The sequence below is a fragment of the Tympanuchus pallidicinctus genome, unplaced genomic scaffold (genome assembly GCF_026119805.1).
Source record: "Tympanuchus pallidicinctus isolate F22 unplaced genomic scaffold, pur_lepc_1.0 scaffold4, whole genome shotgun sequence".
Lineage (NCBI taxonomy): Eukaryota > Metazoa > Chordata > Aves > Galliformes > Phasianidae > Tympanuchus > Tympanuchus pallidicinctus.
This window is the reverse complement of record NW_026294758.1, coordinates 50,202,795-50,228,651: the sequence shown is the minus strand read 5'-3', so window position 1 is coordinate 50,228,651 and position 25,857 is coordinate 50,202,795. Positions and strand designations below refer to the sequence as shown.

Sequence of the window (25,857 nt, the reverse complement as noted above, 5' to 3'; positions counted from 1 at the left end):
GTGAGGAAAAGATTGGTGTAACTGCTTAACACAATTCCTTTCAGTTTCTTTGAAAGAAAAAGCTTTAGTGTTTTCTAATGTGCTGAAAGAAGGTTCTGGAAAACCTTCCACTCATTGGTTAAATTAGACACTGTCATCCACTTCAGTACGGGAAGTAGAAAAGGAATTGAAATCTTGCTTTTGGTCAGGTTCTGCACGGCTTAAGCCTAAGAGTGGTCTGTAAAAGCACAAGTACCTCACATTACCCACTTCAACTCCGTGAAGCTTCGCTTCAGGTGAAATTGTCAATTAAGAGGATGCTGCAGTAGCCAAGAGGTTTTGGAAAATGAGGTTAAAGGAGTCCTTTTATTACATAAAAGGCTTTCTGTGGAAGAACTTAAAGCCTCCAAGAGAGGTGGTATTTCTGATAATTTCCTGAGTTAACTCTTTCATAGGTGCAAAAGATTCTGGAACATATGCGCATTGCTTACTAAAAAAAATTAGGGGAAATTATAAATTGCAGTTGTGTATTGTTTGCTATGTCTGTGCTGTCCTTCTCGTGTTACCAGGCAAAATTTTGGTGTAATATAAAGTACACTCACATGTTACAGAACTTGACCAGGAGGTTTGTGTCCCTGGAGTACCAGATGGTACAGATGTATGCTGTAGATTATTGTGAAAGGATTTTCTGTGTCACAGCACACATTACAAAAGGAGCAATTAAGATGGTGTCAGGATAAATGGAGGCAAGCAGACAGAAGGGCTCTCTGATTCCTGGAGCCAGACAGAAAAAGCCTGTAAAATTTGGTGTTGAATTTCTACTTACTACTGCCCAGAGGTAACTGCAACAAAATTCTCCCCAGGGATCTACGCAACGGCTGTTGTTCAATGTTACCCAGCACGTGGCTTGCTGACACTAACAATCAGACACCTTTCTACCACGGCGTAAACATATTCGACACTTGAGCTTAATAGGAGCCACCAGCGTGCTCTAACAGCCCAGAAGGTAGAGGAGGAGAGGCCAGAAAGAAGGAGGTGATTGTACCCCTCTGCTCTGCCCTCGTGAGGCCCCTCTGGAGTACTGCGTCCAGGTCTGAGGCCCCCAGCACAGCAGGGGTGCAGAGCTATTGGAGAGGGTCCAGAGGAGGGCCTCAAAAATGGAAAATCACCCCTACAAGAACAGGCTGAGAGAGCTGGGGCTGTTCAGCCTGGGGAAGACTCTAGGGAGAACTTCCAGTACATATAAGCAGGAGAGGGACTATCTTTTTATATGTTCCGATAGTGGGAACATGAGAGGGAATGATTTTAACTGAAAAAGGGGAGCTTTGGGTTAGATGTGAGGAAGAAATTTTTGACTGGGAGCAGTGAGGCACTGTCATAGGTTGCCCAATGAGATTGTGGACGTCCTGTCGTCTCTGGACGTCTCTGTTAAGGGCACAAATGCTAGGGGGTAATTAAACAATTAAGAGCTTATGCTTACTTTCATGTTGTAAAGCAGGCATCCAAAAGTTATGACCGGTGTTTTCTGCGTGCGCTCCTGCTGGCCCGCCATTGCAACTGCAAATAAAATCTGCTTTATCAGAGATACTATCCTGGAAAATTATTTGGATATTTCCAACAAAGCTGGATGGGGCCCTGGGCAGCCTGATCTGGTGGTGGCAATGCTGCCCATGGCAAGGGATTGGAAATAAATGACCTTTATGGTCCCTTTCAACCCAAGCCATTCCATGATTCTTTTAGCAGCAATTCCCCAACGCGGGGTACCTATCTGAGCTCCCTTCACCACGGCTAGACAAGCCATTGGGCTGGCATTGCTCCCTACACACCCCAGCTCTAATAGGCCCACACGAGCCACCTACGGCGCTCACCAGCAGGCACCAAGCAAGACCACAGAGCTTGCAACACCAAGGACCCCCGGAGTCCCACACCGCACAGCCGCCCCCTTCACGGCGCCCGTCCCTCAGCACCGCCGCCCACCAACGGCCACCCACGGCCCGCGCCCCAGCCCCGGGAACGGAGCTGGCCAATCAGCAGGCGGCACCGCTGACAGGCAGGAACCGGCAAAGGGTGACGCGTCGCAGCCGAGGGGCGGGACGGCTGTGCACTCCCAATCTCCTCAGGCTGAGCTCTCTAATTGGCTATTTTTCCGCCAAGATGTCCAATCAGAGAGTGCCTTGCAGAAGCCGGCTGAACCTATCAGAGAGGCGTTTCTTCTTCCGCCTCGGTAGTTTGAAACCCTTGCGCCCGGCGGACGCTCCGACCGTTGCCCGCAGGTGAGAGGGGAGGCGGCAGGCGGCCCGCGGCCCGGCGGCCTTAGAAGCCCAGTCTGTAGCAGGACAAAAAAGAGATGCGTTCACGTAGTTTTGATTCCTCTTCCTGACTTGTTCGGCCGTGTTCCTGCCCGGGCGTGCCACCGGGTTGCTGCGTGACGCCCCGCGGCTCGGCCTTACTTTGCAGCTGAGGCGGCCGCAGCGGGCAATCGGCACTGCAGGTGCCGGGTTTGAGTGGTACCGCTTCATATGTGTAAGTTAAAGGGCCTCCGGAAATAGACCTCTTCCCTGGGTGAGAGGCTCGTCGGAAAGCAGCACCCTAGGTAACGAGCAGGCTGCCAAAGCAGGAGTCTCATGGGGCTCAAATAGTTCGGAATTAGTGGCGTGAACAGCCGCGGTGAGACGAATGAGAGATCTGTAAAGCTGAGGGCTGTTTCTGTAAGTAGCTGTCCTTAGCACTGCGGTCATACACTTAACGGTTTCATGTTAACTTAGTGCTGTTAGCAGGAGCCTTGCTTTGGTGTGGTCAGAAGTGTCCTGGCAGACGCCTGGGGAAGATGAGAGGCACGAGATAACCATGAAGTTCTCGGTAGCCTCCTCGCATTTCGTGATTTGCACCTCAGCAAATCAGTTTACCGATGTCTTCGTATGCCATGATAAATATCTCTCTTAGAAACTTGCCGTGTGTTCTCTTAATCAGATCAAGGCAGATAACTTATTTTTAGCATGAGGTGACAATGGCATGTGCAAACATCAGATTAAAAGAATTGTATTTATCTTACAGTAGTTTTGCCTGTTCTGTATATGAGCAGTTTTCTAGAATTCTGGGTTTACTGGTATTTGTGCTGGACTTTGCAATAATCAGAATGTCAGGTTGGTCTGCAGGCAAGAACACCAGAGAAGTTGATGGGGAAAATAGAAGTGTTGTGAGGAAAGCTGAAAATTTAAGAAGTGTGCTATTTGTAATGTGAAGTGATTTTCAAGTTAGTAAAGACAGTCGGGTTAGAATTCTGGTGCACATGGTAGAGGTCTAGTCCAGAGGAATAAAGAAAAGGGATAGACAGAGAAGGCAGACACACAGAGCTTGAGCAGATTGTGACTCCTATAAAGTGACTTCAGATAGCTGAGCTGCAGTTTTAAGCTTGGAAAGTGGCATGAAATGGAGAGATAACATTGTTTGTGTGAAGGAAAGCAGCTGAGTTGAAGAACCACAAACTCAAGCATAGTTTCAATGATACACAAAGAGCTATATATGCTAAACTGAGCGTTAAGAGTTTCAGAAGGCTGAAAGTCAGGGCAGTGGCCTTAAATTAATGAACAAACTTTTCCTTCCACTTCATTAGACGTTTCAGAGTCATGTGAAACTCAAGTGGCTTCGTGTTTAATTATAAGAATTGGTGGTAGGTAGTTTTGTTAAATGGGCTGATGAAGAGAGCAGTGTTTGTAATTTGTTATACTCTTCCTGTTTCTATGAATACCTGGTAATTAACTGATCCTTTGTCTCACCAACATGCATGTGAGCACATCTGATTATCTCTAGGACTTCTGGACTGCTTGAGACCCACTAACTGAGAAACTGTGAGTTATAAAGCACATGGTTTGATTTACTGAAGAAGAATTTGGGGCCTTTGAAAGAACATAAGAAGGCAGTAAGCAGTGAGATAATAAAGGTTTTTTGAACGTTAGGCAGTAGGAAATCTCAGCATTTAGAGTTGTGTTTATGCCATTTTTAAAATATCAGCACAGACACTAACTTCCCATTCTGCATACTGAAAGCCATAAATGGCAGAGAGGTCTTCTATGGTTCATGACAAATCAGTATCTGGAATAACTCATAAAACTGAATGAATTAACTTCCATCTCTATTCCCATATAGAGCACTCTGAGTTTATTGCTTTTTTTTTTTTTTTTTTTTTTTTTTAGTATTTTGAAATAAGATGGTCATTAAGGAGGACATTTCCTGCCAACTTAATGTCAGTACAATTGGCAATTTAAAAATAATGTTTCTGTCAGAAAATTCATCTGTTTAAAAAACAGCTAAGAATATTATGATTGACAGTTTTAAAGGCCTGTCTAAAAATTATTTTAACTTTCATGCTTGTTAGCTACGCTATACCAATACTTTGTTCATCTGGTTATTTATAGTGGTCTTCTTCCCAGGCTTATTCTCAGCTAACAGCTCTCTGTTCAAAAGTGTCTCGTGGTTACTTTCAATGTTCATCAGGCAGCTATATCACTCTGCCATTCATTCATTAACAAATTTTTTATGCTGCATGGTAAGCATTCAGGGCATCATCTCAGCCTGGATTGTGGTATTTCCAGGGGAAAAAAAAATCAGAGCAGAATTTAGGTGTTCCTATATCCCTCTGTAGGAATTTTGTATTGAAGTAAGATATCTAACTCCAAACACTGCAACTAAGAAGGAGGAGGCTTTGACATAGAACTCTGCTCATAAATTAAGGTTTCTATAGTTTCTCCATATATAATTTTTTTGCAATTGTAGTTGCACTGTATATTTAATGTAAAATATTTTGTGTAACATGGAATATTAGGCATAACATTTACTCAACCAGTGTAGAATGGCAAAATTGCTGATATTGTTGCTTCTCAGTCATTCGTGTTTTGTTTGAGTCTCAAAGTCAGTTGAAGTCTTTTCATGTTTTTGAGTATGGTTTGGATAAAGCAATTAAATGTCTTTCAGTCAATGCTTATATCAGTATATGTGTCAAGGACACTTTCAGGTTATCCCATTGCATGGGCTCTCCCCCCACCTACTTGAGGTAAACAGCAGTATCTGTGTTTCTGTGAAAGAGGTTAGTGAACATCCTGGAAATAGAAAGTGAAGCTGAGTTTCTACTGTTCTATTGACTAATTTTATGCAGGATGTCATCAGATGAGGAGAAAAGCACAAGTCCAGTTTTGCTGAAAGACTCAGTTCGGGGCAGTTCTGTTTCTTCAGATGTTCAGGTAGGAAAGAGGCAACCTCATTTGGTTCACCATTACAACATTTTATCTGGCTACGCGTAATTGTGAGGAAACCTAATAAAACTTGTGCCTTTTTTGTGTTTTAGAGATATAGTAAAATAAATGCTAGGAAATGAAGCAAATTAGACAAAAGTAAAATGTGTGATTAAAATAAAGTTACTTGGATTTCTTTCTGTGCATTTCACAAGAAATTTCAACTTAAATGAAAATTCACATCTAATCACACATCACTGTGGGTGATCAGTGACAGCTATAAGAAAAATACTATAGTTCTCTTCTTTCTGGTGCTACTTTTTGTGTGTAAAGTTTTATCAAGAGGTGAGAACCAGGATAGAAACCTCTAATTTCTAAGCAATGAAGTGTAGCAGCATGAGGTTTCTTACGCGATGAAAGGAAGTGTTTGTTTCCCGCATTAAATGTGCTGCAACTACAAAGGAAGGGGGTGTTCTTTGCATTTTGAAGGGATGGAAAAATAATTGGATAAAGTATTTGTCCTATGCTGTTGAAAGCAGTAGATCTTTATCCTTAATATTTCAATATTTCAATTTCACCCTCAGTAAATTCGCCAAATTGGCTGGAAGTGTGGATCTGCCTGGGGGTAGCGAGGCCCTACAGAGGGATCTGGACAGGCTGGAGAGCTGGGCTGAAGCCAATAGGATGAGTTTCAACAAGGCCAAATGCTGGGTCCTGCACTTCAGCTACAACAACCCCATGCAGCACTACAGGCTTGGGGCGGTGTGGCTGGAGGACTGCGTAGAGGAAATGGACCTGGGGGTATTGATTGATGCTCGGCTGAACATGAGCCGACAGTGTGCCCAGGTGGCCAAGAAGGCCAATGGCATCCTGGCTGGCATCAGAAACAGTGTTGCAAGCAGGAGCAGAGAGGTGATTGTTCCCCTGTATTCAGCACTACTGAGGCCGCACCTCGAGTACTGTGTCCAGTTTTGGGCCCCTCACTGCAAGAAAGATATTGAGGCCCTGGAACGTGTTCAAAGGAGGGCAACAAAGCTGGTGAGGGGTCTGGAACACAGGCCATATGAGGAGAGGCTGAAGGAGCTGGGAATGTTCAGCCTGGAGAAGAGGAGGCTCAGGGGAGACCTCATTGCTCTCTATAACTTCCTGAAGGGAGGTTGTAGTGAGCTGGGGGTCGGCCTCTTCTCTCGTGTCATTAGTGATAGGACCAGGGGGAATGGTTTCAAGCTACAGCAGGGGAGATTCAGGCTGGACATGAGGAAGTATTACTTTTCAGAAAGGGTGGTCAGGCACTGGAATGGACTGCCCAGGGAGGTGGTGGAGTCACCGAGCCTGGGGGTGTTCAAGGAAAGGCTGGATGTTGTGTTGAGGGACATGGTTTAGTGGGAGCTGTTGGGAATAGGTGAACGGTTGGACTGGATGATCTTTTAGGTCTTTTCCAACCTTGCCGATTCTATGATTCTATGAATAGTTGGTTACTATTTTCAGAGTAGATGTTGGCATTGTTTTGTTTTTCTTCCATCAATAAGATTCTAACCAAAACAGGTGAATTTTTACAATAAGCTTTGCTGGTTGCCTTGTGCAAATGTGTGTATACTTGTGCTACCAGATAGAAAGGGCACATTCATCTTAAGCACTGTTCAGTTTTTTCTTCCTCTCAATTGCCTTTGTTCCTTTTAAAATGCCAGTTTATGCTGGCAGTGGCAGAATACATCAGTGTGTGTGACTGGGATATTACAAGATACTGTTTAAGTTTGACATTGAAACACTTAAATGGATTGAACTTGTGGCAGTGATAAAACACAGCTTCAGTTGGAGTAAGTAGCTGTTGAAGTTTTAACAGCAGGAATTAATACCAAGTTTCCTTGCTTGTATACATACCTGCTATTTGTACACATGTGAGAAGTCACTTGTTTTTGGAATGCCAGCTAATGCACTGCAGGATGACTTACATAAGTGGGTCAAGAGCAATTGAGAGAGAACTTATCTTTTGCTCTTCACATAACAAGCAGTATAAAAGATTGTGCTTCAGAAGTTTAGGTAAGTACCTAGTAAAAGTGCATGGTATGCATGGCCTAACTGCTAATGTGTGTCAGCTTTCTTAATACTGGATGTAACATCTTACAATTAGCATATGTTTTTACACAGTTATTGTCCAATTCTTATGCATCCTAAGAACATACACTGAAAAATCATACCTTGTAAACTATTTAAGTCTTGCACTCAATCTGCATTTTTTATTCATGTTGCAATTCATTTCTGCATTTCATGCACTTCTCTGTTAATAAGCTTTATTAATCTGGAGACACTGACAGTAATCTGTCAGCTGTGTTTCCAGTATCTTTTGTAGTTCGAAAAGAAGATGAAGGCAACAAATACTATATGACCAGAATTTTCTTGTATGATTCCTATGATTGTCAGGGAGATTCAAAGTCCACCTCATTGGGAATGATAGAGCAGAATAATACTGAGTGGCCACTTTGGTACTGAATATGTGTCTGGTACAGCATTGATTCACTTTTCATTCTTAGTGCAGCGAACTGGATTTGAAAGGGATTTTGGTTTGTAGAAGATGTGATTAGGGCTGTAAATCTTAGTAGCTGCTTTACTTCAGTTGGATAACTTGCTTTAGATGATTCTGTGAATCTTAAGTGCTGTTTTATCTTAGATGCTGGTGTCTCTTTATAAATCTGACCAACAGATAATACAGATTATAACTTGGCTCCTGTATCCCAGTACAAATGCAATAGTGCACAAAGGGATACATTATAAAAGTAACAGTGCAAATTAAGGCTTACATAACTGTGAACTACATCCTGTGGGGGGAAAAAATTAGTAACTAAAAAGGAAAACATTAAGGTCATAGCTAACAGATAGAAATATTGGCAAGGGACGTATCCTTACCCTTTCAGATAATTTTAGTTTATTCTTAGGTTAGTTTTGTTTTCTGTCATACATGAAAGAGTGTAGTTTTCTGTGGAGTAGACTACTCAAGTTTTAGTAAGTGTTACAAGTTGAAATACTAGAAAAATCTCCTTATAACTTGACTTGTATATTTTGAGCACTTAACATGTCTGTAGTAAGGTGGACCCTGGAGTACTCTTTAAATAGGGTGACTTAAACTGATCCGCTCTCTTGCACCTCGTATGTCGTCATTTGAATTCGATGAGGTAATGATGTAGATAGATGGGTTGGATCTGCCTGACAACTAACTTCTTAGGGTTAAGAGTTAGCTTTAAGATGCTATTTCTATCTGCAGGAAGAAGGGCAAGGGCTGGGTTCCGCACCTGGGATGGGGTGCCCTGGCTCTGTGTGCAGACATCAGGGGTGAAGTTCTGGAGCGCAGCCTGGCCAAAAGGGATCTGGTTTGACGGCAAATTGCATCTGAGGCGGCCGTGCGCCTGGCACTCAGAAGGGTCAACCGTGCCCTGGGGTGCGTCAGGCCCAGCACTGGCAGGCGAGGGAAGCGGCCGTCCCGCTCTGCTCTGCGCTGTGCGGCCTCGCCTGCAGCGCTGGGTGCAGGTTGGGGTGCCACTCCATAGGATGCGAGGAGAGAGTGTCCAAAGGAGGGCTCCAGAGATGGAGGAGGATCTGAGGGCACAGTGTTTGAGGAGCAGCTGAGCACCGTGGCTGTGCTCAGCCCAGAGCAGAGCAGGTTGAGGGCAGCCCTCATGGCGGCTGCAGCTCCTGACAGGGAGCGGAGGGCAGCGCTGAGCTGTGCTGCCTGGTGACAGCGACAGGGCCCGAGGGAACGGCATGGAGCTGTGGCAGGGGGCCCCAGGGACGGCTGGGGGTCAGGGAAAGGGCCTGCACCAGAGAGCGGTGGGCATGGAATGGGCTGCCCCAATGGGCAGTGGGCACGGCCCCGAGATGCTGCAGATGAAGGACTGTCTGATTTAGGTGTCCTCTGCGGAGTGAGGGGTTGGACTTGCTGATCCTTGGGGGACCCTTCCAACTGCACATATCCATACCATCCTAGGATCATAGAATTGCCTGCGTTGGAAAGGACCTCAATGATCATGTAGTTTCAACCCCCCTGCTGTGTGCGGGATCGTCAACCACCAGACCAGGCTGCCCAGAGCCACATCCGGCCTGGCCTTGAATGCTTCCAGGGAGGGGGCATCCACAACCTCCTTGGGCAACCTGTGCATCACCACCCTCTGTGTGAAAAGCTTCCTTTTAATATCTAACAGAAACCTGCCCTGTCTCAGTTTAAGACCATTCCCCCTTGTCCTAGCACTGCGACCCTCATCATCAGCCATTCCCCTCCTCTTTATACGCTCCCCTCAAGTACTGGAAGGCCCTGGAGCCTTCTCTTCTCCAAGCTAAACAAGCGCAGTTCCTTCAACCTTTCTTCATAGGACTGGTGCTCCAGCCCTCTGATCATCTTAGTGGCCCTCCTCTGGACCCACTCCAAGATGTTGACGTGTTATTAGACAGTGCCTGAACATATACCAAAACAAAACAAAAACAAACTATGCAGCAAAAAAAAAGACAAAAAACCCCGAGTTAGTCATACCTTCGAAAATTTGTTAAGAGGGCGAGCACTGGGTTCTGCATTCGATCTGCGTTCTTTTATTCATGCTGCAATTTGTTATTTATGTACTTAATTTATCTTTAAGTTAAAAAAAAACAGCTTGATAACTTCATAATTTGCAGCTAATTACCTCCTTGTGGAATGTGATACTTCTTTTTCCTTGTCAAAAAGATATGCCATATAGCTTTATTTACATTTATTTAGACCTCTAATTTTGACATTGTAGTCTAGAGGATGGGAAGTGGAAATTTGAAGGGAAACTGGAAATTAGCCAAAGTGTACAAAACCTGGATTCTTAAAATATCTGGTAATTGCCTGAAGGCCACAGGAATGTGTGGTTTATACTAGAAACTTTCAAAGATTGTTTCAGCTGGTAGATTCAATAGCATGTTATATGTAATTGGTAACTTCAGGTGATCGTTTCCACTCTAAATTTTCACAACTTCAGTGTCAGGATTTGAAGAGTTAATCATATGATGCCTCTCCTTCCCCCTGGGAGGAAGAGGGGGAAGGAATAGGTGGAAAGCCCATTTAAGATAGGATAAGCTAATTTATTAAAAGGATATGTGATAATACAGAATAATTAAGAGTAATAAATCAAAACAAGTAAAAAATAAAACTGGAGGAGAGAGAGTCAGTCCCAGTCTTTATCAGCAGGTCTTCCACTGTTCATCTCCTGGAAACAAAGATCTTTCCCCATCATCCGGAATTGGAAATCATGTGGAGGTTCCTGGGAAATTCATTACATCCCCAAGTATCTTCCTCATGGAGAGTCTGAACTCATGTGAGTCTGCTAAAGAAAATCAGGAAAAACAGCTCCACAGTGCACCTGTCCACACAGTGCACAGCTCCACAGTGTCTCTGCACCTAACAGCCCTAACAGGTGTTCAAGAAATGTTAGATGTTGTACTGAGGGACATGGTTTAGTGGAAATACTGGTGACAGGTAGACAGTTGGACTGGATGTCTTAAAGATCTTATCCAACCTTGGCAATTTCAAGGAAGATCTGATGCTTCATCCAAGTAAGTGAACTACTATGAAAAGAAGTAGCCAGTATCTAAGGCAGTTAGCTATGGCAGAGTTGCTGTAAGACCTCATGTTTGATCCTGATGATCCACCTACAGGAAATAAAGGATGGATACAGTAATTAGAATGGCCTTGCTTCCAGCCAGGGGAATGAAAGGGACAATTGAGAGTATTGGTCTGTGTGGACCAGGCTCAGACGGACTTGGATTGACGACTCAGATGTGAATTATTTCTAGGTTGGTGGACACATGAAACCTTGGGTTCTCGGGGAAGAGAAGCAACATATAAATATGGTTGAGATCAACAATTAGACAATTGTCAACATTGTGTGACAGGATGAGTATGAAGAACTGCTTCGTTATGTTATAGTGACTCCAGAGTTTGAAGTGTGCATCCCAAAGCAATCAGAACCTTCCTCAGAACTGAGAGGAAGGGGCAGATTTTCAAGTGTAACAGGTGACACCATTTACCATAAAACTCCGGGTAATATGTGCAAAGCTATGAGTTGATGTTATGAAAGCAGTGTTGTGACTTTTCGAATAGTTCCTGCTTGAGAAGAACATATAGCTAATATATAATGTATTTATATTTTGCACAAGAAACTTAGGGAGGTATTATATTCACTGAAGGGTTTTGCTTGATATGGCTTTAAAGTGACAGTACTGATTTAGTGATAATTCTCAGTGTTCAGTAGTGTAAAGGTAAAAATAAAGATTTTTGTTTGTTTTTGTTTTACACCATAGTTGGTACAATAGTGCAGAAGAAGGTGCCTTTACTTCATAGAAGTTTGTCAGATCACAACTAGTTTTACTCATAACTATACTGCCATGATAGATAAATGCATATTTAAAGTAAGATTATTTTGAAGTGTTAGCTGAACAGAGCTTTGGAGAATTAACTATTTGTGTTACTACATGAACACTGTTCTTTTAGTTCCGTTTTCCGTTTTTGAGTTTTATTTCATTGCTTGCTATTCAGCTCTGTCTGTATAAACTTACTGTCGTGTGGTGCACTGATATTGCATGATGCAGTGTGCACTGGTATTTCTGGTTGTGTATTGGTTGCTTTTGTCAATCATATTTAGCTTGAGGAAGTTTTGTTAATTTAACTTCAAAAGAAATACTAAATAATCATATTTGTGTCTTCACTAATTTCTTAGCTTACAGAATCATGAAGAACTTACTTTGATTTCTGTTGTTGTGTAGGTATGCCATTTCATCATAAAAATATTTTCCTGCATTTTTGTATACTCCCTTCTTGTCTCCTTGAGGACAATATTTTCTCTTCTAGTTAGAGGAACATGTAAAATGGTAGATCATTTTACAAATAAAGGCTAATTGGCCTTGAAACTTAGTGCTGATTATCTTCATTGGATAGCACCAATCTCAGCATAGATTATACAACATAAGAAATGTCCTCCAGAGGGACCTGGACAAACTAGAGAAGTGGGCCCACGTGAGCCTCATGAGTTTCAGCAAGGCCAAGTGCACCCAGCACAAGAAAGACATGGAGCTGTTCAGGCAGGTCCAGTGAAGAATCACAAAGATGATCAAAGGTCTGGATCACTTCTCTTATAAATAAATGCTTAGACAGCTGGAGAAGAGGAGGCTGCAGGGAGACCTCACTGTGGCCTTCCAGTACTTGGAGGGAGCTTGTAAACAGAAGGGAAACCAACTTTCTATACAGTCTGTTAGTGACAGGACAAGGGGGGAATGGCTTAAACTGAAAGAGGGGAGGTTTAGATTAGACGTTAGGGGAAATTTTTCACTCAGAGGGTAGTGAGGTGCCTGAAACAAACTGTTCAGTGAAGCCGTGGATGCCTCATTCCTGGATATTTTTAAAGCCAGGTAGGATGGGTTCATGGGCAACTTGATCTAGAGCCTGATTTAGTGGTTGGCAACCCTGCCAATGGAAGGGAGTTGGTACTGCATAATTTTTAAGTCCCTTCCAATCCAAGCCATTCTATGATTCGATGATAAATGTTTTTTTATTTATAATGTAAGCAAATATTCTTGGCCGTTTCTGCTATCAGGAATTTACCAGTGCAGGAAACTACAAAATAGACACAGAGAGATGCTTGTCCTTTCAGAATAGTATAAATGAAATGAAATAAAACGAATAAAATGAAATACATCTTCCATAGTTGTATGTCAGGAATTTAAGGCAGTCCAATTAACCTGTCAGTTGACATTTATTTAACTCATGTTAGTACAATATAGCAAATAGTAGTCTAGAAATGGGTTCTTAAAGTAAAACGTGATGAAGGTGAGGATGGCAGCATTGGTTATTCTCTGTGTCCTTACTCCAGCGTGAGTCTGCGCCGACACCTCACCTTCCAGGATCAGTATTTTCCAGGAGAAATATTGTCATTTTTAGAATGCTAGTGGAGAATCTTGGTCATTAAGGATATCCTACCTATAACTTCTTTTTCTGAAGAATTAGCATGCTTGTTTCTCAGAATATATTCAACTACCATAGGAGATACAGAAGCTATGATTCTGGAGCTCAGGGGAAACATGAGAATGGTGGTCTGGAGAGAGAAAATATTTTGCTTAACGGAATATCTGTGAAGCCTATTAACTTTATCCAGTGTAGTTGTATCCTGTGAGGGAATTATGTGAAAGCTGCACAAGAAGTGAGATCAATAGAAGCTGTTGATATTATGTACTGTGGCAATTATTCTTTAACAGTTAACTATAGGAAACTGTGGGGAAAAAAAATCCTCTACAGAAGGATTTACACTTGCAACTCCTAGAATGAGAACAGTCAGTTTACAGTTTAAAAACTGTGATTCAAAACTATTTTGACTGGGAAGATAAAACAACCATTATATTAGGTCAAAGTACAAAAACTGTAGTCTGGTAGATTCAGCTAAACGTAAATATTAAGTTATCTACAGTTTCCAAATGTGATCTGTGCTACCAGGATTTATGTACTCTCTGTCTTGATACTGGGCATCCCCAAGTCACTGGGGAGGAATTAGAGCCAACTCAGGATCTTCAGAGTTAGTTTTTGTCTTTGGCAACACTGTCCTCATTCATCTTCACTTGTTTTAGTCGTCCTCTTTAATACGAAAAGACTTTCAAAGATTATGTTTAAGTGAACAGTAATTTTGATTTTTACTACTATTACAGTGTGACTGTTAGCTTGAATATATCTGTATCTTGGAGACATGTATTTGAATTAGGTCCAATTTGGCATACATGGCTTTTGACAGTCATTTTATTTATTTTTCCTTTTTTGCCTAGTTTCTGACTTAATCCAAAATGCAGACCAGTTACTGTTTACTAAGTATTAATCTTTATTTTCTGTATCATTTTTAGATTTACTGTCAGTGAAGGAGCGTACTGAGGTCAATATGGAACAACTTTGCCCTGTTTCAGAAGAGACTTCTTCACAAGAGTCGACACACATTCCAAGAGAAATTGATGAAACCATAGTAACTGAATTAACTGTACCTGATGAAAAAGTTACTCAAATAGAAAATATACTTGATCTCTGGAGTGGAAGTCTTAAGGTATTTATTTTGTATGCAACCCTTAAAAATAAAATACAAATGTCAGTATGTTGTTGTAGATTAAGTGGGAGTGTGGGGAAATTTGTATAGTGGTTACATTCCAAAATTACGGTTTTCTTTTTGTTTTTGTTGCATATTGCATGTAAGTACGAGACAAAAATAGAATAACTTTCTGGGTCACTGGGTGTTTAGTTAGTTCACCGTCTGTTAATGTACGTAGGTGCATACAGCCTGGAGACTTCCCTTCAAATACTGATCTGTCCTTAATTGCAGAGTGTTGAAAGATTAAAAGATTAGGGGGGAGGGGAAATAATTTTATGAATTTCACTACTGTCATCCTTTTACTTTTTAGACAAATGTTCTGAGTGAATTGAGAAAATGGAAATTAAGTTTTATCGAACATCACAAGCATCAAATGAGACAAGAAAAAGAGAAACATGCTGAACATGTGAAACAATTGAATAATGAGATGGAAAACCTGAAAGAGTTGCTACGTACTTATGAGATCTCTATTGGCAGAAAAGATGAGGTAATATTTCAATTTCAGAGTTCAATTGTTCTCTCTTTAAAAACAAACAAACTTTTTTACACTATTTGACCAACCAAATACTTGCTACAAATAAGTAAATATCTTTAGACTGTATTGTGAAAAAATAACACATTAAGACTGTATGGTGGGAAAATGAATCATTGTTGCTGGGAAGCTTCTAACAATGGAAATAAGCTTCTAACAATGGAAATCTAATATGAAGTATGTATATATTTTACATTGTTTGCTTTTAAATCTTCTATCTAATCTTATTCTTCATTTGTTTTGTGAAAATCACACAAGAGTCTATTAGCTTTTATCTGCAGAAAGCCATTCATTTTTCTATTGATTGGATTGGTTTTACTGCATTTTAACTAGGTAGCAGTCTTCAGAATGTTTAGAGAGTCTTAGTTTTGAGTTTCTTAGAACTGTACATTTGTGGTCTTCTATATGGTCATAGCTATGCTATGCTATGTTTTTCTATGAACAACTTCAAAGTTAACTGTGGAAATGCACATAAAATTGTGGTAGACCTGCAACCGCATAAAATAAGAGGATTCAATTACATTAACCTAATTTTTAAACAGTTGAGAAGACTTCACAAAGTTTGGACTTTTAATTCATATTTACAATTAAAAAGGCTGGTCTGTATTCCAAAAAAATCTGCCGATGGACTTAGAATCTGAAGGAAGGGTGATCTTTTTCCAAAAATTAAATGCATTTCCTAATTGATGACAAATTATGCATGTTTTCTTCTAATTTTAGATAAATTTTCTACTTACGACTGAAACAGTTTTTCTGAAACTACAAAAAGTTAGAGCTTGCCATATTTAAGTAAAGTAACTTACATTTATAAAAATAGATAGTATTATGAGAAAATTATTCTTGAAATCTAGACAAGAGTCAGTGAATGAATGCTACTCCTGATTTGAATTCTGATTGCTTTTCCCTGCTTAATTGGATTAAAAGGAAGATGTAATAAAAAGCTGATGCTAAAAGTAAATGCTTTAAGTGAAAATAAGTCTGAAACTCCATTCCGTTTGAGATTACAAAGATCATAGCTCTTGATGTAACGTTAAATGTTTTTGCAGGTGATTACTAACATGACAGAAGCATTAGAGAGGAAGAAAGAAAAAATAGAGTTAATGAGAATGTTTACACTGTGGCGGATTCAGCAAATTAAAGCTAAACAAGAGGTATGTGTGCAAAATAAAAATGTGATGAAAATGAAAGCTGTGAATACAAGAGTCAGAATTGGTAATGCTCTTGTTACTGTTGGAAGAAATGGCAATGTCTCCCATGTCAAATAACAGTTTGAAAGCATCAGTGTCCCCACTGCTGCTGTCTGAATACTCTCTGGGATGGTGAAAGAAATGAAACTACTTGTTTAGGATATTGGTTTGCTCCTACTGTGATCGTCTTATAGCGAATCGCAGAGTACACGGGATGTGTACTCTGAAGTAGGTGACAAGGGAATGTCTATTAATTTTAAATAAATTACATTTGAACAACTACATTACTAAATATCACATCCTACGTTTTTTGGGACCCAGTCTCACAATTAAAACTTAGCTGCCAAAGCATGCATTAGCTAAGAGCTAGATACTTACAAAATGTGGAGCACTGTGCCAGGTGCTGTAAAGAGCCTGCTAAATGAAACATAACAGAAAAGGGGGATCTTGAATCAAGGCTGCAAAACTTTCACAGTCCAAAGTAGATTCATGTTTATTTGACAGTGCCCTAAACTCTGCTGTTTCACAGAAAGGGATAGCCTTTTCTCTTTTCCTTCTCTCCTATGTGGGAATTTACTAATAATTTGGAGCTACTTTGGGGAAATTACTCAACTTTTTCTATTTCTTCTGATTAATTTCTGAAAAAAGCAATGCTAAAGTATATTGTCTGGTGAATATTTTGAAACAATAGAATTACTCATTATTGAAGTGGAATTATAGAATTATGTTAAAAAAAAAAAAAAGCAAAAAAAACCAATTAGTTAAAGCATCCTGGACTCTATATATATGGTGTTTTTTTTTAAGGATGATGATTTATGCTAATATCAGTTATCCTTGTGACTGTAGGCTTGTACTGTATATGCGAGGCTTTTGTTTACAAGTCATTAAGCTGTGAATAAAAACACTGGTTTGTGTTATCTAGGTGCTCTACAGTGTGTTTTTTGTTACTGAGTAAAGTTCCTTAATGCGTGCGCAGGCAGAATGATTGAGCTACTGGTATGGTGTTTCACAGTGAAGCAGCACATAAACACAATACTGTTCAGACATTCCCACTGTGGTCTGAGTAATATGTGGCTAAGCAGTCATCCGCAATCACTTCAGTTTTTAGCTAACTTGCACTTGCTTATAACGTGATTTCATTTGTTTCCCAAGGAATATGCAAACAAAATAGCAGATAAACAGTTCCAGACAGCTTTGAAGAAGAAGGTATGGACAGCATGGCGCTCTCTCAGTGAAGAAAGATGGAAAGAAAAAGTAGCTAAAGCCTGTCAGTTAAGGGCAGAAGATATCTGTGTTCAGCTTACCAATGATTATGAAGCCAAAATTGCGGAGGTATAGTAAAGTTTCTTTTTTCCATTCCTTAACTCCTTCTCTCAATACATCTATTTCCCCAAAGCGTATCTTTCTCAGCAAGCTTGAAAAACACGGAGACTTTCCAAGAGAACAAAGCTCTTAAGTACAGGAAAAGATGTGAGGAGATCTAGGATTTCTCCTGCAGGTGGTTGCTTTCTGATGTAAAATGTTGCTGATCTGCACATGCAGGTGAAGTAAGTATCTATTTTCACATCACTAGGAATTGTACCTGATTCCTACTCACTGTTAATATTTGCTACTTATTTTGAGGTCTCACTGAAGAAGAAGGAAGGGTGTTATAGAAATAAAAGTCTGTTATTATTATTATAAATGACAGTAAAGAGTACAATATCTTTTTCTACAACAGCTACTATGTTAGAAGTTTATTTTTGTCTTCAACCTGTCAACTACACTTCTTGAAAAATATTCAGTTTATCATGAAGATAGGTTAGTAATGACTGTTGTCCCCCAGAGATTTGTCTTTGGACCAGTACTGTTCAACATCTTAATCAATGGTCTGGACAGAGGGATTGAATGCACTGTCAGCAACTTTGCAGGTGATGCTGAGCTAAATGGTACAGTTGATACAATAGAAGGAAGGGTTGGCATTCAAAGGGACAAGCTTGAGAAGTGGGCCCACATCACAGAATTACAGAATTGTAGGGATTGAAAGGGACTTTTGGAGATCATAATGTCCAACGGCCTGCTAAAGCAGGTTTCCTGCAGTAGATCGTAGAGAAAAATTTCAAGATGGGTCTTGAATATTTCCAGAGAAGGAGACTCCACAACCTCTCTGGGCAGACTGTTCCAGTGCTCTGGAATCTAATGAGCTTAATTGGATTTAACAAGCTGAAGCACAAGATATTGCAATTACACTGTGGCAATCCCAGGCATGTGTATAGGCTGGAAGAACTCACTGAGAGCTGCCCTGCTGAGAAGGACTTGGGGGTTCTGCTGGATGAAAAGCTGTACCTGAGCTAGCAGTGTGCTCTTGCTGCCCAGAAGCCAACCATATCCTGGTCTGTATCAAAAGAGGAGTGGCCAGCAGGGAGAAGGAGGGAGTTGTCCCCCTCTGCTCCGTGCTCATGAGGCCCCATCTGGAGTATTGCATCCAGTACTGGGGCACCCAGCGTAAGAAGGAGGTGAAACTGTTGGAGCGGGTCTGGAGGAGAGCTGCCATGGTGATCTGAGGGCTGGAGCACTTCTTATAAAGAATCTCTGAGGGAGTTGAGCTTGTTCAGCTTGGAGAAGAGAAAGCTCCAGGGAGACCTTATTGTGGTCTTCCAGTAGCTAAAGGGAGTTTATGAACAACAGAGAGACCAACTTTTTTCACTGTCCGATAGTGGCAGGACAAGGGAAAATGGTTTTAAAATAAAAGAGGGAAGATTTAGATTAGATATTAGGGGGAAGTTGTTTTTTTTTTTTTTTTTACACAGAGATTGGTGAGGTAGCTGGAGCAAACTGTTCCAGGGAAGTTGTGGATGCCCCATATGCTTGGAGATTTTCAAAGTCAGGTAGGATGGGTTCATGGATAGCCTAATCTGGTGGGTGACAACCCTGCCATCTAGTTTGCTATGGATAGAATCACAGAAGGGCTTAAGGATCATCTAGTTCCTTCCCAAGTCCTTCTATGATTCTATCCTTTTCAAACTAGAGATTTTGAAGTGAAAATACATTTTGTAAACACATTAAGTGACTTTTAAAGCTAACTGAACATGTTCGTGGTTTGCATCCAGAAGTACAAGGCAGCTGTTTCCATACTCTCTTTTGTAGCTAACTGCTACTTTGGAACAAACAAGAGCTGAGATTCTGCGTCTGCATAACGAAAGAGAGCAGTATGAAGACACTATGAAGAAAGCATTTATGCGTGGTGTTTGTGCTTTGAATCTGGAAGCAATGACCATGTTTCAAGGCAAGGACAATAGGACAGATCCCGGTCAGTATAACAGTAGATTTAATTTGGGAGTTTGTAGTTTTTGTTGTTCTTATTGTCTTCTGTTGTTTTTAAAAAAGATTCTCCTTTTTTTCTTCTTCTCTTTTTTTTTTAACATGAAGACTTTATCTAATATATATTTCTTTAAAAAGATGGATTGAATATGTAAAAAAAAATGTTCTGATGCTGAAGAACATACTGCTAAGTAATAAATAAAATAAATGATTTCTCGGAGATGGTGAATTCATGAATAAAATGTTTACCTTTCAATGTGTGATAAACACAAAACTGCTCTCTCAAGTTTTATCTTACATTTGCGTGTTGATTATTTTCAAAAATATTTGCAACAGATAGTGTGTCTCACAGACAGTGATGGGTAACTGGATTATGTGTTTTGTAATGGGCCCCTTACATTTCTGTGTCTGCGATATGTATCTACAAACACTGCAGTGCCACCTATTGTCACTGCAAGTAAAAGCAGAATTTGGTCCCTTAAAAGACTTACAGGTAGTTATTAATGGTGTGCAAGTATCACAATTTAACATGGGTCTAGTATTTGGAGACAGTGCAGATGGTCAGCAGTCTGTGGCTGATTTACTGATAGGTGATTTTGCATATCATGTTTTTTTAGCTTGAATCCACAATAGGTCATGTTCTGTTATAATGGAAATACCACTGCTTAAGTAATGCAGATCAGATATGTACGCCATGATCCTTTCTGTGCTTAAGCTTAATGTGTGTGTGTGTGTGTGTATGTATGTATATGTTTGTATAAAATGTGTATTCTGGCATATTTTCATTCTTGAAAATCTTGAATATTGTACCAATTGAACTATGTTAATTATTATATTTTTACTGCTCTCTTTAAGAGAACAGTAACAAAAACAACAACAACAAAAAAAAACAGTTGCTATACAATATACTCTAATGAGCTTCTACTTCTAATGAGCTTCTCCTGGAGCTCCTGTTGCATTATTTGCTTTAGAAATGGAAGAGTAAACAAGAGTATTTCTTTCTGTTTCCCTTAAGGAAGCATATATTCTAAAAGTAAAGGCTGAAACAACTTGAAAAGATTCTGTGCTTAGGTCTGCAGATCACATATCCCCAGGGTGTCTGCACTGAGGCAAAAGAATGGTGATGTGTTCTGTACAGTCTTTCCATGCCTCACTGTTGTCTTTCTGAAGTAATTTTTGGCCTTTAGTGTAAGGGCAGCTCTTGCACAGTTGGGATAGTATTTGCAAGCACTATTCAGAAGCTCTGTGCTTTGCACTGAAATTCAACAAGCAGAGCAAAACAGAGAAACAAGTCACCTGAAATTTCTGTTCCCAGATTTCTGAAAAGGAGGGTCAAATAAGGAGTAGAATAGACTGTTATAGACTATTGGAATAGACTATTGTATTCCAAATAAGGAATAGAATAGATCTGTTTAATTCGTTTATACAGAAATACCAAAGGAGTAGTAAAACTTTTACTATAACATATTTCGTATTCCCCAGCACTTGCTAGATTATGTGCTGATCCCATTACTCTGTGTTTCTTACAATAGATTCAGGAAGTAGGAGAGAAGATAATGGTGCCATTATAGCAGGAAGGCTACCTCATTCACAGTACAGTCCCCCTTCACCACCCCCTGCACCAGCAACTGCTCTTCCCACGGAAGACTTGGTAAGTCAGTGCTGTATTCACTAGCAGTGAAAATAAATTTCCTACCCTGGGGCTTTTTAAAGATAAATATGATATGATAGTCCATGAACTGAAGGAATTTGAACTTAGTCTAAGTATAAAAAGAAACCTACAAGTATGTTCAGAGTGTTTGCTGTAAATGAAGTGCATAAGTCATGGTTGCTAAGACTTGCCATACTTTCAGTTAGATCTGACTTTGATTTTAGTGAAGATGTGTTAAGGTGTCACAAAGTCACTATAACAAGCAGAATTTGCTTTCCGAGGTTTCTACTGAAAAAAGAAACTGTTAGAGTGGCTTGCCAAAAAGAAAGAACTGAGCTTACTATTCTCTGGGGGAAAAATGGAAGTTAGCTTGACATTAAATTTCTTTTTAAAAAATGCAACATGTGTAGTCACTGAGGAAAAACTTATCTTATTGTCCTGTCATGTCAGCTTATCCAGATTATTATCCAGTAGCCTGGAAATTCTAGACCTGCCCTGGAGTTATGCTGAAGACACTGCTGCTGTAAGACAGTTCCACACTAGAACAGGGAGAAGACATGCTTGCCTCTTTACCCAGTTTTCCATTCTAACAGTACCAAATGTTAGTCACTTAATTTCCATGAACTTTTAGACAAGTATTTTTTTAAAAAGGATTTTTAAATCAGCAAAAAAAAAACCAACAACAAAACATTAAAAATAGTACTGCAAAATCTGCAAAAAAGCTTGAATTTAGAAAGGTAAGTGGAATAGTCAATAGACTGTCTATCTAAAGAGCAAAACTGTATTTTCGGGAACATTGTATTCATTCTTTAAACTCTTTCAATTCAATTAACAGTTTTCTACTCACCTGGGTCATGCAAGCACTTCTCAGACAAGGCTAGATTCTGATTCTCCAGTAATCATCCCTGGCACAGCTGCAGGATCTGGGCTGGCATCAACTCAGAAATTGGTAACATGCTCAGACTGACTTTTTTTTAAGGCAATTATAACAAATTTTTAGTTTCCACTTTTTTAGAGAGGCTCAAGTGTGTAGTTGAGAAAACTGTCATAGAGTTCAGTTACGTGTGTGAAGACAGTGTCTTGTGAATGCTTGCTAATGTGATGGAAAAACCCTTTTAGGATAAGCTTTAACTCATTTTTGGAGTGACAAAGAGTAAGAGAAGTGCATGTGCATTTGGGTATAATACAAGAGGAACAATTGGTGTTTCACATGGTACCATTTTGTTCTGGAAAAAAATACGGTCTGCTTTTGCCTCCTGCTATTTAATATGTCTCTCTCATTCTCTTTTCTGTATTTGTTACTAAACAGTACTTTTAGATTTCCTCAAGGCTGCTCTGCATTGCTCTCCTTTTCTTTTTCCATCTGATGCAATTTGCTGCTAGCAATCAGCAGCTATCTGCTTTCTATCTATCTAGCTATCTAACTTTCTATCACCTAGAAGTGTTCTTGTATCTGCTGTGTCACTGCTGGAAAGGCTTGTCAGGGTGATGAAAGTGCCTGCAGCTATCACTGGAGTATGCTGCCAGTGAGCAAAGCTAAACTACCCGTGCAGATTGATTTTTGTCAAATTAGCCTTACCCCCCTCAGATCAGTAGTCACTTCACTAAAAAACATCTCTGTGGAAAAAGACAGAATTAACTAGGTTACAAATAGGAGGTGCAACTTCCGTCCCATGTGTAACATAAGTTACTACATGCAGTTTCCTATGTTATGTTAGGCAAGCAGCTAATAAACATAAGCAGAAAACTAAAACATTGTAAATATGATGCTTAGAAATTTTGCTAACTAATATCTAATTTATTTGTAGCCCATGGCAAAAGTAATAACATCTGCTCAACAGAAGGCAGGGAGAACAATCACTGCTCGAATCACAGGCAGATGTGATATGGGACAGAAACACAGAATTTGTGGTAGTTTAGCAGTGATGGGAGTTGCTCCACCCATGAGTTCGGTCATTGTTGAAAAACATCATCCAGTCACTCAGGTAAGTCAGAACTATGCTTGCAATAGTGTTGTTAATATTATATTGTATAAATAAAGATGATCACCATGAAGAGATAGATAATTAGACTTGAGTGCTTTTTAAAACAATATGCAGTACTGGAGCTGGACAGAATAACAGAGTAAGGTGAAGTGGCAGTGTTTACTTCTTTTATCATATTTTGTTCATAGGCATAATAATCTCTTTCTTGTCCAACTCTTCAGTGAGTCTTCCTGTCCGTAGCTGGTCCAACAATGTTAGGTGATATCATCACACGGCTGCCATTTAAAGACAAGCTTTGCAGTGGAGCAATCATTTCAAACATGGTAGAGATACCATGCAAGCTGAGAATAGCAAATTATTGGAGAAAAAAGCAGAATCTTTATCAAGAGGCAACAAAGTTCATCTGGCCTGCTTCTTGTTGTATCCTTTTATTTCCCCCACTTATCTGAAGAAATACTGAGACAAGTGCATTAATAGGGTATGAAAGCAATATAAAAGGTGACTGTAAATGGTAGCCCAAATCACTTAGTCTGTCACTATGCATTTAGAGCAGTCTGAGCAAAAAAGGGTTTTAACTTTTTAAGAATTCAGAGTCTATGACTAGTGTCACTATTGCTCCGAAGCCTGCCTTTTAAAAATGCAGTCACAAAGTTGCAAAATGGTTGAGGTTAGAAGGTACCCCTGGAAGGCGCTGGGTCCAACCTTGCTCAATCAGGGACTCCTGGAGCAGATTCCCAGGCCTCTGTCATGGTGGCATTTCGAGATCTCCAGAGAGGAGGGTCTGCAGGTTCTGAGGGCAGCTGGTGCCAGTGCTCTGTCACTGATACAGCACAGAAGAGCTGCCTAATGCTCAGACAGAGCCTCTTCAATTCCACTTTGTGCCCACTGCCTCTTGTCCTGGCACTGGGCACCATGAAAAGAATCTTCTCTGCACCCTTACCTTAGGTATTTATGAACACTGATGAGATCCCTCCTCACCCTTCGTTTCTCCAGGATGAACAGCCCCAGCTCTCTCAGCCTTTCTTCATACCCCCATACCCTCAGTATTTGTCGGTGCAGCCTACCAGGACCTGTAGAGTTTGTCCAGTTTGCTCAGGTATTCCCTTACCTGATCCTCTCCTACCAAAGGTGCATTTTCCTTGCTTCAGCCATTCATCCTGGCCTCTGAGATCTAGGATTCTTAAATGCCAGACTTGCTGTTAAAGAAGGCACTCATACCTTGCCTTTTCACTGCCCCAGAACAGCAGGTCTCGTTTCCTTCATGAGAGATTAATATTTTCCCTAATCTTCCTTTTGTCACTGAGAAGAAGCCCTTCTTGTTGCCTTTGTTGTCCATGGACAGATTTAATTTCATCTCTGCTTGATCTCTGGCTGCTCAGACAATGTCTCTGTATTCCTAGACATTCCCAGAAATATGTGCCTTATCCTGCAAATAAAAGTCTAAATGCACATCAACCAGACTCAAGTATTTCTCTTGTCATCTGACAGAGCCTACCTTGATTAAGAGAAGAACAGTTTTTGCATATATATACTGTATATATTTACTGTATATTGCAGTAAGAAGTCTAGCTTGAGGGGAGAAATTTATTTCTTAAGTAAATGCAAGCTTTTTCCATTCAGAAACCAATTCAACTTTCTGATAGCAAATGCTATCAGAATATAAAAGGAGTGTTGGTGTTATTACATTAGAACTGCAAAGGAATATTTTGAATGAGCTTTAAAAGCAATAACTCTTGAAATTAGATCATGTAGATCAAGGTGATCAAGTTCAGGGTTTATGGTTAACTGGAAGCTTAGCACTTTATGTTCTAAGTATATTACATAAGGAAATAAAAAAAAAATAGTTACCCCATTTTATTTTGTTTTTTTTTTGTGTGTAGTTCAGTTTGTATTAGGAATCTTTCCCTTTAAACTACAGTTTGCTTACAGTTACTTGAATGGAGTTGGGTTGTTTTGCATTCTTTAAAGATCTGTGGTGTCTGATTACTTTTCAGCAAACCATATCCCAAGCCACTGCTGCTAAATATCCTCGAACTGTGTTCCTTACTTCTGGTTCTACAACTGTGAGACCTGCAGGACAAGTTGGGCGAATGCTTCAGAGCCAAACTCATACCAGCGTTCAGTCAATAAAAGTTGTTGACTGAGTAAATATCTTTCACTGGTGGAGGTTTTTATCAAGATAAGTAATTTAAACCTCTTCCCAGTCTTTTCAAAGCTTGACGTAGCAAGACCTACAGTGTGCATCATGTTTTCAGCCCTTTTAACAAAAAAAAAGTGTTTGCAGAAAGCTTCTGGAGGGGAAAACGACCTTGAAATGTTATTCTACCTCCTATTTGAAAACTTGGTTATTAAGATAAACACTTTATTTAAATAAAGAATCTTTTGCACATTTTCAAATAAAGAATAAAATACATTTGTCCGAATTGTTTACTTTCAGTATAAATGCTAGTGCATTTATTTTCAAGTACAAATGAAATTTATTTTTGTTATCTCTGCTTTTACTAAATGTAGCTGACTTGGTTAAACAAAGAATAACAGACAATAGGGCAGTGGCCTCCACAGCCAGGATATGACATAAGTCAGGTTACACACCTCGAGTCTAGCAAACTGTCAAGCATTTTCATTTTGCAAAATGTTGATGCATGCCTGACAGGATGTAAGAGTTTGTGTTTTAACTTAGGTCCCAGATTCTAAAACCTGGGGATTTACCAATTTCCGTCTTCTGTATAGTTCTGCAGCCTTGTCAGAACGGCTTGAATGTGAAAGAGCACTAAGACCTCAGATTACCAGCTTTGTATGCAAACACTGAAGTCCAGTACCGAAAGATGCTGGGTATGCAGCGGTAGGTAAAGCAATACCTCAGTACTTCCATT

The 25,857-nt window shown here is 40.1% G+C and overlaps 1 protein-coding gene across 4 annotated transcripts; it reads left to right on the top strand.

Annotated features, from left to right (window-relative positions):
- The first annotated feature begins 2,140 nt into the window (after positions 1 to 2,140).
- On the top strand, positions 2,141 to 25,397 carry POC5 (POC5 centriolar protein). 4 transcript variants are annotated; one of them, XM_052700839.1, is made up of 11 exons: positions 5,118 to 5,216; positions 11,106 to 11,253; positions 14,094 to 14,287; positions 14,640 to 14,816; positions 15,908 to 16,012; positions 17,201 to 17,380; positions 19,175 to 19,337; positions 20,881 to 20,999; positions 21,835 to 21,948; positions 22,808 to 22,984; positions 24,979 to 25,397. In XM_052700839.1, the coding sequence occupies exons 1-11, from the start codon at positions 5,133 to 5,135 to the stop codon at positions 25,126 to 25,128; spliced, it is 1,611 nt and encodes a 536-aa protein (XP_052556799.1). In that variant the 5' UTR covers positions 5,118 to 5,132; the 3' UTR covers positions 25,129 to 25,397. The 4 variants fall into 4 exon arrangements, with proteins under 4 accessions (XP_052556797.1, XP_052556796.1, XP_052556798.1 ...); XM_052700837.1 differs by lacking the exons at positions 5,118 to 5,216; positions 11,106 to 11,253 and adding an exon at positions 2,141 to 2,252; XM_052700836.1 differs by lacking the exons at positions 5,118 to 5,216; positions 11,106 to 11,253 and adding an exon at positions 2,285 to 2,502.
- Positions 25,398 to 25,857: the final 460 nt, after the last annotated feature.

Coding starts and splice junctions, on each gene's coding strand:
- POC5 (XM_052700839.1), top strand. CDS start 5,133: ATGTCATCAGATGAGGAGAAAAGCACAAGTCCAGTTTTGCTGAAAGAC. Junction 5,217..11,105: donor CTGTTTCTTCAGATGTTCAG/GTAGGAAAGAGG, acceptor ATTGTGTGACAG/GATGAGTATGAAGAACTGCT. Junction 21,949..22,807: donor TGGCATCAACTCAGAAATTG/GTAACATGCTCA, acceptor ATTTATTTGTAG/CCCATGGCAAAAGTAATAAC.